The sequence below is a fragment of the Colossoma macropomum genome, unplaced genomic scaffold (assembly GCF_904425465.1).
Source record: "Colossoma macropomum unplaced genomic scaffold, Colossoma_macropomum, whole genome shotgun sequence".
NCBI classification, from domain to species: Eukaryota; Metazoa; Chordata; class Actinopteri; order Characiformes; family Serrasalmidae; genus Colossoma; species Colossoma macropomum.
Window position 1 is genome coordinate 7,990,251 of NW_023494792.1, and position 14,484 is coordinate 8,004,734.

At 41.2% G+C, this 14,484-nt stretch overlaps 1 protein-coding gene across 1 annotated transcript in view; it reads right to left on the reverse strand.

The window, feature by feature from the left end:
- abtb2b (ankyrin repeat and BTB (POZ) domain containing 2b) overlaps positions 1-10,239 on the reverse strand; it is a 43,079-nt gene extending 32,840 nt beyond the window's left edge. The window contains exon 1 of the mRNA XM_036575783.1: positions 9,390-10,239. Within this exon, the coding sequence (XP_036431676.1) occupies positions 9,390-10,239 (850 nt within the window). The remainder of the gene's footprint in view (positions 1-9,389) is intronic.
- Positions 10,240-14,484: the final 4,245 nt, after the last annotated feature.

Sequence of the window (14,484 nt, forward strand, 5' to 3'; positions counted from 1 at the left end):
AGGTATCTCAGTAACTGTAGGTATCTCAGTAACCCACAGTGTTGCCTCCTCAAAGTGGAAAAATGGACAGAAACACCTGTTTTTTTATGTTTCAGAAAAAGTGGAGCTTAATTTTACCCTCTCCTTTATCTCTGATGGTGACAGTTTTTGTGGTATACCAAGCTTTGCATGGTTGTGTCCCATTTTCTCCTTTAATACATTTTTGCACTCCAGTTTTGGTAAAGGTTTGTTTTATTGCTCATTTTCCACTGATTTTCCTCTACCTTATGCAAGTGGATCATGTTATACATAATGTCCTCAGAAATATCTCCTGAATAATGAATAACTTGTATTTATACTGGTTTTGACTAGAAATTAAATAAATAAAGTGGTGTCTGACCTTTGCACAGCACTGTCAATAAAAATATTGGCTTAAAACATCAGCTTAATCTGCAGCCTAACCTCGATTTAAGCTACAGATTATGCTGTTTATGTTAACATGTATGGAACACCACAGAACTTCTGTGACTCACTGTGGAAAAACAAAGCGATAATCAGTTTGAGCTCTTTTCTTTTACCCTATTCCGTTTGACTAGTGTCTGGAATACTTCCTCTTTCCTTCTACCCTCTCCCTCTGCCAAGCCAAGTCTCATAACAAAGTGCTGTATCACACACAGTAGAGTGTGAATATAAGCGACCAAATCACAATTAGCTTCAGTGACTAAGTAGAAGCTTTGTTTTTCTTTAAGAACATAGAGTTAAAGAAAGAGAGACCATAACGGTGGCTTTGTCTCTTTTCTGAACTTCACTTGCAGATGTCCCATATTACGCAGCGAAGGATGGGGCAGAAAGACGGCTTGTTCTACTCACTGAGGACAGCAGTGTCCAATCACACTCTTCTGTCCCAGCACCCTTGGCTAATTAGCAGTGAAACAAAGAGGGGCTAAGCCCTCAGGCTGAGAACAAAGCAATCCACACATAAAACACAAATGACTTGTGCACTGTCAAATTAGGTCTGTTTCAGCAGATCGCTACTGAGAGAAAAGTGAACTGAAAACCTCAAGCTGTTCTGTGCATATAAGAGAAACCCTTGCATGCCAGCATTAATATAATATCTCTCCATAAAAACACACACACATATATATCTATATCTATATATATATATACATATATATATATATATTTATACAAAATAGACACAGGCCAGAAGACTTGTGTCTGAGCTTTCAGAATTTGCATTCAGGTCATGTTTACACAAAGCACACGTCCTCGCCACATGTGCATTCCGTCTTCAGTACTCATAATATTTGGTGGCCGTTGTCCAGCCTCAGAGGAGCTACTCTTAGACAGTTATCTACCCTGCAGGCCCCAAGAGCCTGAACACAAAACTCCACTTAACAACAGGTGTGTGCTGTTATTAAATGTGAATGTGATTCTACACAATTATGAGAAAGGCAGTTAAGTCTAAATGGGGACAGATGTCTGAATCTCTGTGTCTTTCTTATGGCACAACTGCATGCTCTAAAGGTTCAGAGGTCATCTGTAGGCTGAAGGCTGAAGCTCATTTAGGCATTTCTGCTGACTCTCATGGGGGGCAGGGTGTGGGCTAATGGAAGGTTCAGTAGTAGAAAAGAAGAAAAAGTATAAAAGTACAGCGTGTGGGTTTATGCGCTAAAACAGCAGTAATTCATTTTACATTTTGAACCTGTCTTTATAATTACATACGCTGATTTTGTGCCTTGAAGACTGGCATGTGTAAATGATTCGCTACCCTTTTTTGCACCTCACTGAAAAAGCATGTCAGGCTGAATCGCTTCTTCTGGTTGGCTGACCTGTTGTGAGTTGGCTAACACGGGTGCATTAAGAACCATCAAATGCTTTCATTAAAAAAATAAATAAAAAAGAGGAAACGGTGGTTTCCGTGAAATAAGTGAAAACCTGCTACACTGGTTTCATTTTATTCCAATAGGACAAGTCTTTCCATTCAAGACAGATGAGCGAAGAGTCCAGTCCAGCAAAAAGCAAGTTCTAGAACACCTAGCTCATCGTCACTGATAGCAGACAACATGTCTAAACTCCTCCAGTGCAAAGCTGGCAGATGCGATCACTTTCAGTCTTCCACATCAAAGCAGCAGAATGTGGGAACGCAAGGCTGCCAGCACAAGAGCGGAAAAAAAGGAGCAGAAAGTTAAATGAGCCGCACTTGGGTATGTAAAGTAATGCAGGTTTTATTTTCAGGTGGGCAAACTGACTTGTCTTAAAAACTCTCACCAAAACAACCCTGCAGAGGCACTTCCTGCATTTCCCACCAGTTCTCATGGCTTTAATGGGCAGGGAGAATTTCTACCGCTGTGAGATTTCTCACAGTAAATTTATTTATTAAAATGTCCATATTTTATGGTCTGTCTGGAGATTGGAGCTGGTTCACTTCTCCATCCTTCTTCGGCAACTTTTCCACAAAGAGAAAAAAGGCAAAATCCCAAATACTGGCATTTTTTTCAAGTACTCTGCCTGAACTCAGAGGCACTTTCTCACATGAAAGTAAGCGTGACATTCTTTTCTAAGACAATTCTGAAGAATTATCCTGATGTAATGAGAATGATTAAAAAATTAATTCTAAAGAAACCGATTTAATGTAATGACACCTAACAGAGAAAAAAAAAGCATACTGACAGCCGCCTCTCCCATCTGGTGTTGAGCTTCAGTGAACTCATTAATCTCAGACCTTTTTCCAATTTCTGATAGTTCCATGGTAAATACGTAAGAGATCCTGGAGCTCTTGTTGTCGACATCTTCATCTCAGCTAAAACTGAACATGACTTGGGAATGCTGTAGCTTGCGCGGTTTGAGGCAAGGCTCTGGGCTATTTGGCTCTCTCAACTGGCATTCCTTTTGAGGGCAATAAATAGACGACATGACTTTCAGAGTATGCTATTTCACAGAAACAAATGGAGAGCCTCCCATTAGTGAAACAGCCTCTTCTGCCTGTGTACTTATGTGCTTCTGACTTCATTAAACTTTCATTCACATTCATTTTTCTCCAAGATGCTGACCATCATAAAAGCAAATGGGCTCCTTTTTAAACGGGTTCGGGCACATGGGTTTGATGCCTCATACATTTGTGGGTTTGGGAGCCATAAACAGCACTATGTATTTAATCTGTGTTTTCTGCTATTCTGCAGTTTTAGTGTATTCAACTCTCCCAACTGTCCAACAGAATTTTAAAACCGGAATTATAAAGAGTCTTTATTCAGAAATACTTTTCAAAGAAGCCTATTAACTTTCAGGAAAAATCAAGTGGTGCACTATGCATGACCTTACAGCAGGGTGAACCTCAGTGATTGGTGTTAACCTTTTTTGAAAAGAGACTTTACAGTCTATTTCAGTTCAGATTAACTCTGTTCCACTGTGTCAGCAAAAAAGAAGGCAGATTTAATGAAAAAAAAAAAAAACATCAAGAGGCAATTACGCTGAGGATATCTCTGCTAGTCAATCTACTGCTGCTTTGTGCTGGCGCTTCTCATTTCAAGCAATTAAACATTACACTGCTTCTGTGGCAAATGGCTGCTTATTGAAGGCGATAATTAATCTGTGCCATGTTTCACCCTGTTTCAGCACAAGAGCAGACAGGAAATGCTATACTGGGTCATGGCAATTATCAATTACACTATCCAACAAAGTACAGAAGGAAACAAAGGTGTTAGAAGAATGAAATGTCACTCTTATAAATACTCAAATGATGGATGAAGCTGCTGGAAGACACTTATTAAAATCATTCTGACTTTAGCATTTCTAAAGAGTTCTATGGATCTGGCAACAACAAAATCGCGGGCTCCCAGAAATACCATATGCACGGCCATATGTTTATGCTCAAAATATTTTCTGCATACTCTGTAAATCAGATGACATCATTCTGAGCAGTTAGACAAATCTGTGGCTCTTTGTCTTGTTAATTACAGATAATTAGTCTAATCCTAAGCAATTCACCCTTGGGTAAAAAAGGAAAAGTTATTAAATAAACAAATGAAAAGGAATCAGTTTAACATCCCATATGCCAAAATAGGATTTGAAACCAAGGCACTATTACTGTAATTACAAAACCCTTGGACGCTGGAAATTAGCCTAAGCCGTAATCAACATGGTGCAATCAGTGCGCAAGGTTTCGGAAAAACTACATACACCGTGACAACATACAACATACTAACCTCTTCATATACCCATGATATACCTCCAGAGAATTTGCAGCATTATTCCAAGTCATGTGGTGAGAAGCCTCTACCTGGCTCATATGTGTGCTGAACAGAGTCTCTTTCTCCTCCTTCTGCATGTCCACTCACATGAAACCTGAGCTGGGATGCAAACTCTATGCATCGAGAGGCCCAATTATTTCTCCATCACCATCTTTTTCCTGTTCCCTTACTTTCCATGGCAGAAAAAAAGAAGGAGGACAGATAGCCTTTTCTCTGAGCTACAGTTTGCCTTGACTTCAAACTTGTGTGTCATTGTTGGCCATCTTCCCACACTGGCTTTGATTTCCTGTCTGGGATCTGAGTTGTCATGGTGACACACTGAGTGCCGGGATATGAAAAAAGCCTAAGGAGCTGGACCAGAGAGGTGGCATTAGAGCCAAGCCCAGATGCCACGTGCAGGCAGGCTTCAGGCGGCTGGACTCCCTCTCACTATTATACAGTCCCCCTAGCCATTCTATAGGCTGTGGACCATTTCACTTCAAGTCTCAGGATTCCACCAACAGCCTCTAAGTGTGAAACAGAAAGTTCATACTACCTCTTGCGGTACTTTAGGTACCACCATCACAACAGGTGAAAATAAACTAAAAAATAAAATAAATAAATAAAAAGTAGTGGCTTGTGTGTCTGTTCTTGAAATATGTTAAATTTCCAAGTCTCACCTTTTTGTCCTGTTCTACTTTAAACAGGTGATGGTGCTGCTCTGTGCATCTACCCAGACTCTGGAGACGAAGTCAGATTCTTGTCAATATGGAATACAAATGACTCAAGACACTGTTATCAAATGGGAGGGGACCAGGCAGATAAGAATGCACGATAGCATAGAAGCACCATGAACAAAATACCACGCTTTTACACCAGGCACAGCGCATTTAGGGGCATCCCAGATGCTAAAGAAACGAGCCGTCACGTCATATAGACTCTAATATAATAAGCAGCTATCATGCCCAGGCATGTTTTTAGCTCCATGGCCATTAGTGGCCTGTGCTGCTTACACAGCTGGGACATTGGCTTGGACAGGAAATGTGTAAACAGTGCCACTGACCGTGCAAGATGGTGTTTTCATTGTCCCTGCCATTTCAGATCCACAGCTATATAAAAAATCCTACCCTATGTCCAAGACACAAGTGCACAGGGTTTCTATTTCACATAGCCATTTTCAATAATAAGCTGGGCCTGGAAAGACATTTTTAGTGTCTGGATTTTTCCATCAGCCAGGGCAGTGAGCTACAGAACTGCCAGACATCCACATGCCTTGCCTTCAAATGACTGCCACAGATGAAGAGAGACAGAGTTCACCTCGTCCAGTCCTGCTTTCAGTTCACAAACTTTCAGCAGCAAGGGAACTGGCGGCAGACGTTTGCTACTCTTCACTTTTAATAAATAAATAATGTTTCCAACAATCAATATATAAATTTTGCTCTCTTGAATGCAACATGAATATTGACAATAATTATCCTAAAGAGAGTGACAAAGAGAGACAGACAGATAGAGAGAGAGAGAGAGAGAGAGAGAGAGAGAGAAAGGGAGAGAGAGAGAGAGACAGAGAGAGATTGATTCTATATCTCAGCTGTGCCGCATTTATCTGCAGGATTTAAATGGCGCAGGCTGGTACATGGGAACCCTTGTTAAAGCTATGTATTCACGCAAAGCTCTACAGGAAAAGAACAGCTTAAGTAAATAGAAAAGAGGCAGGGCTGGAAAGGGGGCGGGGTGACACCGTGACTGGAGGAGAAGTTAGTTCTGTCTTAAACACTTCCAGATGCGGTGCTGCTTGATACATGAGAGAGGCGCTTTTATAATGAGTTGAAAATGAAGAACGGGAGGGCAGTGCTTCATCAGAGAGAAAAAGATTTTATCGCTTTGTGAATATTCCAAAATAAGAACTGTGGAAGGATGGAAGCAGAACCGGTTGTCACGACACAGCATATAACAAAAGAAAATCTCAAAGGAGTGTCCTTGGTCAAGCCCATGGCAGGCCATGACAGCTTCTGAGTCATTTGTAAGTGACAGTGCCACTGTAGATCAATGCAAAGGTGAATGGGGTTACTAAGAAGCTTGATTCAACCCAACACTGAAGCATCTATGAGTGCGTTTACATGCGCTTTATAATCTGATCATAATCTGATTTCTGCAGTTATCTGATTATACAAATGGTCATGTAAACAGCATACTCCAACTTCTTAAATTGGAGTAAGGACTACATATGTGATTAAGAAATCCAATAAAGAGAGCTGGGTTTTACCTCAGTAATCAGATTTCTCAGTGCATGTATTCTCTTACTCTGATTTCTTTCGGATTTCTCAGTCTGTGCATGTGTGAAAACAGATCACGGTACCGGAAATAAGCAAGCAGTGTTTAACTCAGCACCCACGAGACGGTAACAAAACACACATGAGCAACAGGAAAACCAAACACATCCTTGACGAAATGAAGGATTTTAATATTCCCCATCTTCTAGAGAATGAACGTCCATGTTTTCAGGTAAAATGACTCTGGCTGGATGGATGCAAAGCAGACCTCCGATTACTGCCTGACTCATGCAGACCCGGAGTTTCCCCATTATCTGATTACTCAAGGGCATGCAAACGCCTTGATTGGATTACTGACAAAATCTGATTTTTCGGCAGTTATTGGAATATTAAGTGCATGTAAACACACTCAGTGATGCACTTAAATACTGCTTCCCACAAATTTCGCTTGTACTTAATAGAGAAATTTGAGCAAAATTATGGAAGAGATTCACAGTAAAAGAATGTTTCTCATAATCATGATGTGAAGTTTCTCATGAAATAGTATATCATAATTATGACCAAATATTAGTATCTCATGATGAAAAATGTTCTCATAAGAGATACTACCCTGTGATTATGACTTAGTATCTCATTATTATCATGCAGCATTTTAAAAATAATGAGTTAATATCTCATAACTACCTCATGATAATAAGATTATTATCAAAATAATGACTTATTATGGCATTATTATCATTTAATACCTCATGATGACATGAACTTTTTTAGTAATCATTAGACACATAGAAACTTCTCATTATGAAATATACTTATGAAAAACTTTCTTGTTATTATACCTTATTTTTATTACTTTTTTAAAGTGCTGGCATCCATACAAACTGGACAACCACGGAATAAAATGGAAAGTCTGTGTATGTGTGTGGATCTGTGTGCACAAAGTGCATGTGAAAGCACTCTGCTGACCTCGCCCAGTTAAAAGCACATTGATCCCTGCTCTTTGTTTGGAGACTGACCTGAAGCGACTGTAGTCATGCTAGCCTGGTCAGGCAGACACTCCAGGGAGGAAGAGGCATTGAAAGAGACATGTCATGTCAGGGATGGAGAGCCTGCAGTCTTGCTGCCAAAAAGGCCTTTCAGCTGGATTGCTGCACAAATACTAATACAAATCCCTTAGATCCTTTCAGACAGAATTCAAGTTTTGGAGTTTAGCTTTGGCAATTCTATGCCATCTCAATTTGTTACTGTAGAAAACATCCTTAGGCAGACCTCTAAAAAGTACCTCTGAGGTAGGCCCAGTGGTCGCCTGTAATTTGTGCCTAGAACTGTCTAAAACTCCTCTGCACACTTGCATACACCACCAGCACCAAGAGCTTGGTATTGTTTGTTTTCTTTCTCTGGGCACAAAACTAAGCTTGTGCAGCTCAAAATGGAAACAAAGCACTATTGTATGCCTGTGAAAGTCCATGCTGAAAGCCTGTACTGATGCTGGTAAGCCACAGACACATGTTAATTACAGCGCACACTGGCACACGGTCAATGAGAGGGATGTGCGTAGAGGAAAAATGGACTTACAGCTGGAACTGAGCAAGTCTGCACAGTGTACATGGAGAGAGGTCTGTCATCAGTGAACTGAACAGACTGCTACCTGAACTGCAACAGATCCTCTGAAGAACATTTCCATGATCTCAAGCCAGCGCTCAGAGTTGGTCACAGTGAGTAAAACATGCTGTATAATTTCTGCAAACCCAACTGACAAACACAGCAAAAACACTCATGTCCATGTGTGTGTTTATAAACAGTGTGACGGTGGTGGAGCTGCACAACATGCTGTTTGTCAATCATTATCACAAAACTGTTAAATGCAAATTAGCCTCTATAACTGTTGCATTTTAGGTGTGCATTAAGTATTGCAGAGTGATCCTAGATACTGTGGATGTTTTATAAATCAAAGTATTCAACCAATATGAATAATTCTGGCGAGAGTACTGCAGACCAACCTTTAATATTTGCTACATCTGGGGTTTATTAATGTGCTTTTAATACAAAGTGAATTTTAAGGTAATATGGGCTATCAGAAGGTCTAAGATATTCTTCAGCCTAAAAGCTACAGTATTCTTCCTGAATAAGCAAAAGGGAATTCTGTATAGAGAATCATTACATAAAAAAGTCATTTTTGTGATATCGTTATTGGTTTATATTTGCTATATATATATGTTTGATTTGATGACTATTTCAAACTCATAATTGATATTAAAACAGAAATCCATTTCTTCGTAGTCCTGACTGCTATACTTTATATAGGTTTATGTATCAGCATCTGTATCAGCATCGGGAAATACGTACACGACAAACACTGTATACCAGCATCTGCCCACAATTCCCAAATTGGTGCATTGCTAGTAATTTTACTGAGAAACTGGGCAAAACAATGGCTTTCTCATTTAGGGTCTATGATGTGTGTCCCATTATATTTTAAGGTTGTTTTAGTATATTTTATTTCATATCTTTACTTCTTCTATTTATGCATCTACATAATAGCGCAAGGCAACACTTTTGCTCTTTACTGAACTTTGTGCTGCTGTAATAGACGACTTTGCCTCTGTGATTAATAAAGTGATCTATCTATCTATGACCTAAAAAGCTGTCCTATAGGCTATAACCTATCATACTGAACCATGTGACCTAACACAGCATCCTGCAAAACCTAACAAAATTTCCCATGTGACCTAACACTCTGTCCCATGTGACCTAACCTCCTTTACTGCAAGTCATATCGCGGTCACGAATTATGGCAATAACCACAATGCACGATATTTTGTCCATATCGTGCAGCCCTAAACTGGGTGGGCGTTTCTGCATCTCTGGCTGGAGCTCCCCAACTGAGAAACTCAAACCAAACCAAACTTACCGTTGGCGTTCTTCCCGCAGATGAGATGCTCGTAGGGCTGCAGGACCCCCCACAGCTCTGCATCGTTGTTCACGACCCCCTCTAGGGCTTCGGCCGTGATGGGCGCTCCGTCCCCCGTAGCCGCCGCCAGCGCGCGCGCGCCCACCTCCTCCACGAGCGCCTCCACGCACGCGCTTAGGCAGATGGCCGCGTGTTCGTGCACGCGCACGGACACACGCGTGTCCACCATCCAACGAAAGAAGCGTCCCACGTGCAGTGCGAGGCCGCAGCGGCGCGACTTGCCCCTGCGCAGCGGCTCTCCGGCGCTCATGCTGTGCGTGGACACGGCGCGCACGGCGGCCGACACGCAGCGGTCCGCGAGCGGCCAGCTGAGCACGAGGCGGACGGCGCTCTGCACCTCGAAGCGCGTGCAGCGGCAGTGCGCCACGCTGAGCCTCTGAGCCTCGCGGGCGATGCGCACCAGGGCCCGGCGCATGAGCACCGAGAGCCTCCGGACGGCCTCGGACGAGAATGAAGCGCCCTCGCCCGCGACGCGGCGCAGGATGTTCCCCACGTCCTCTTCGGTCCACGGGAACTCCTCCAGCTCGGGCAGGCGCGGGCACTTGGAGAAAATGTCCTCGGGGTCCTCGGGGAGGACGGTGTTGACCGTGTCCCAGCTGTTATTTCGGCTGTTCATGGAGCCCGAGTAGTACCACCAGTTGCCCCGGTGAGGGGCGTTCACGAACGCCTGCGAGGTGGACTTGGAGGAGGAGGAGAGGCTGAGGGACTTGCACGAGTCTCCGGCGCCGTAGCCCGAGTCTAGAGTCAAATCCTCCAAAGTTTTCATGTGGGAGCTGCTCCCTCCCGCCATCGCTGTTTGCTCTGGTACTTCTTCTGGCCGCCGAAACGCTGAGGCAAAACTCTGGGCGAAACTCTTCGGCCAAGCTGGTTTTACTGGTTACCCCTCTCGCCTGACATTTCGCGAAATGCTTTGAAGTCGCCTTAAATCGCACTCAGCGACATGAAACAGTCACTTTTCTGAGGTAAACGTTTAGCTGTTCTAGCTAACAGAAGCTGTCTGACTAGTTTCCATCTCAAGCTTGTGAACTGCGGCTCACCTTCGTCGTGAAGTTCGTTCCGAGGTGACAGAGTGGCCGGTTTTCACGCTGTTGCGCTGCTTTCAGCCACTGTCGCTTGAAAGTTGATCAAACTCGGTTGAAACGAGGTTCGTGTCAGTTCGGTTCTCCATCAACGGGTTTAGGTTCAGTCCAGAAATCCCAGTATAAGCTGAAGGAAAGTCCAGAAGCGGACAGTATCGCTTATCACACTCGGCACACCTCCCTTCTAGAGAAACTCTGCTCTGAACTGAAGTGAACGAGAGAGAGAGAGAGAGAGAGAGAGAGAGAGACGGGGGGGCGGGGACTACGTCACTGGGGAGCCAATCAGCCTTGAGTGGATTTCACCAAAAGTTAGTGGTTCTAATCAGATCAGGAGAAACTCAGTGTGTCTACAATCAGAGCGATTGCAGTCATTAACACTGATTACATTCATTTGAATACACTCCAGTTGTTTCACTACAGGGGTGAACAAACACTACGGTTTAGAGCCACTTCATTATCCAAAGACTTTTTTGGTATTTGGTCCTATATAAACAGCGGTTTTATAACGTTTGTTTGGTGTAAACGGAAAAAATACATACATATATATACAAATTCTTAGCATATGCCTAATTAAGAAATTATTACACATTAATAAGTACAGTATTTATGTATCCTTTAATAAAAACTTGAAATATTAAGTAAAACATCTTAAAATACCTACTGGTGTCAAGCTTGTATTATTTCAATCTACATTATGTAAGTTATTATTGAATAAACTCACAGCTATTATCAATATGACATTGATTCCAAACCTTTCAATGCTAGTGTCTGGATACTTTTACAAACTGTTTAAAAAAAACTTGGTCACAGAGGAGTCTGTTACAGAGTGGATGATCCAGCTCAGAGCAGAGTGTGACAGCTGAGAGGACATGTCCTAACCAGCTTTGTTGTTTTACTTCACAGTAAGAGAGAGAGAGAGGGAGAGAGAGAGAGAGAGAGAGAGAGAGAGAGAGAGAAAGAGAAAGAGAGAGAGAGAGAATATGGGTGGGTCTGGCTAAAGCACAGTCCAACCATTACTTAATGTGTTTTAGTAAAGTTCATTAGATACCAGCAGAGTGAGACAGCAGCGACCTGCGGCCCCTGTGAATCCCCCCCAAGGAGGAGAAGGAAAAGGAACAGCGCTGTGCAGGATGAGATCACAGTCACACTTGGTTCTGACTCAAACTCAGCTCAGCACACACTTACTCAATGTCTGGAGCCTCGGCTCAGGAGGGAGAATCTGCTCATGGACGTGTGTGAGGAATGCAGGGGTGTTGTCATTTACAGCAATCAGCACTATCTGCCAGTTCAAGGCAACACCTTTATTTGGCCGTATAGCCATCAAAGCTCACATTGTCTGTGGCTGAGAGGGGCGTGTTCACTCAGCATGCAGAAATAGAGGCCCAGAAACTCGTCATGACTGTTTACTGAAATCATACAAATGTGGTCAACACCGGAATTAAATAGCTCATATTCTATATAGAACTCATGAAGAGAACCCTGAGTTCTATACAGAACCTTTTCATCCTTAAAGGGTTCTTTGCATGGTAAAATGGTTCTTCAGATTGATGGAGAATGTGTTGTATATGGTTCTATTTAGAACCTTTTTGGAAATGGTTCTATATATAGCACCAAAAGGGTTTCTGCTATTGTTATGATGACAAGCTTGTAAAAATAGCAGAACCCTTTTTTGTGCTATGTAGAACCATTTCAAAACCATATATAACACATTCTCCATCAATCTAAAGAACCATTTCACCATTCAAAGAACCCTTTAAGCATGCACTTGGTGCTTTGACTGTTCATGACTCTATATAGAACCACTGTCTTTATTAAAGAACCCCTTAGCGGAGGTTATAAGTTTGTCATAAAATTTGGATTGGAAGTTTCCACCAAAAACATTTCATAGGACAGATTATTTTCTTCAAAATAATTATCAGTAGTAAAATTACTTTTTCAAAACTCATGTTTACTTACAGTCTTGATATTACTTTTTTGTATCTTTAAATTTGTATTTATTTTTACAACTGTTTTCTGGACAAATATACCCTGTACTCAACTTCTTACTAGTTTTTAATTAATTTTTTATTGTTATTTATTTATTTGTATCCACCATTGTCCCTCATTCATGTAGAAACAGGCACTGAGAAAGGACAGATTTGAAAGAGGCTTTTGACTATTTTTAGTTCTATTTTTGTTCTTAAAGTCAATTTTTTTTTTTTTTACCTGTGTGGGTCTTGACTGCCTCCTCCACCTGCAGAGTAATATGTTTACAGAAGCAACCAGCACAAACCAGGATTGTCAAATGATCTGTGACTAATGTACTGTGGCTGAATCTGAAGTCTGAACTAATCCTGACTACTTGAGTAGAAAGGTTGTGGTTGTTTTTCATCTCCAGAAAGTCCTCTGAGGGAACAGAGATTAATTGCTCTGATTAAACCACACTTAGTCTTGCTTATGTTTATGAATCATTATACAAACTGTACAGTAACTTTAATCCTAATCTAATGGAGCACATCGAGCTACAAAGATCGAATCATAGAACTGGACTTAATAAAGTCTTCGTTTTTTCCTGTAGAGATGGGAGATATTAGCTACTTATGGAACTTTCTGATGGACTTTTGGCCAGAACGCCAAGACTGTATGGGAAATGTTTGAGTGGAGTGCCCTCTAATGGAGAACAACAGAACTGTAGGATTCTGAATTACACTTCAAGAGGAATTCTAATTTAGTCCTATCCAGTGAGATTTGATGTGAAATGGTGCATTTCAGAGAAATTACCAAACACAGAATTCAATTTTTCTAAAAAAAAACAAAAAAAACAAAAAACAACAAAACAATTTTTTGGATGGTGGGGTAAATGCTTCAGGCCAGAAGCCAACCTCAGTACTATCATAGCATATTCAGCATATTCATAACTGTTTTGTGTAAAAACTTGTAATGCAGCTTTTAATGGAGCTAAACGCTCCAGATGCTCCAGACAGCCCTATTACCACCACTGTTAACACCTCTGGATTGGCAGAGTTTTGCCAGAATGGCCTCATAACAATCAATTTTGTTTATATCAACTTAATAATGTAATTTTACAGGAAATTTCAAAAATTGGTGAAATTATGTAAGAACAAGTTTAATAATATAGGAATTATATATATATATATATATATATATATATATATATATATATATATATATATATATATATATATAAAACCATTTAATAATACAGGAACATCTACAGCATTTCAGCATAGTTCAGCATAAAACTTTATTTTTCCAAAAATAACCAAAAAGGCTGAAAATAAAAAATAATACAATACATTCTTAAATTTCTCTACACAACAATTTCACAGAAATTACTTTGGAATGTAGATCCCTGTTTAAAGTCTTATACTCATTTGCTCTCCTCCTCTGGTTTCTGAAACTGACGGAGTCTGCAGGTGTGGTGGACTCGGAAAAAAGGGAAGGGCCAAAGAGATCTGGATGAATTTCATAACCTCAAAAATGGGTTGGACAGTTGTGGACATATGTAGCATTACTTACTGGAGGTCAAAACCACCGTACATGTTGAATTCAGCAGTGTGTAAACAGAGTTTTAGCTTTTGTTTCCATTAAAAGTTGTAGTCTATGGAACTGCACAATGCTGATCAGTTCCATACATCAATAGCACCTGAGCCATTCCAGTCAGTGTAAATACTGCTCGCTTTGAAAATAAAGGCCATGAAACTCTGCAGTTACTGCATCAGGGTCCTCTTTGGATGCAGCTGCCAGATAATCCAGTGATGCCTCTATTTTCTTGTGAATCTCAGACACCCATTCCTGCGATAAAACCTTCAGCTTTGACTGTATGACAGATATGAGGCTTTCTGCAGACTCCCATTGTAAATTACTTGACAAATTGTAACACCCGGCTTGCCATAGGCAGCCCATCAAAACACCTTAACAGAAAGGCACACACAGGGGACAGCAGCGTGGTCCCA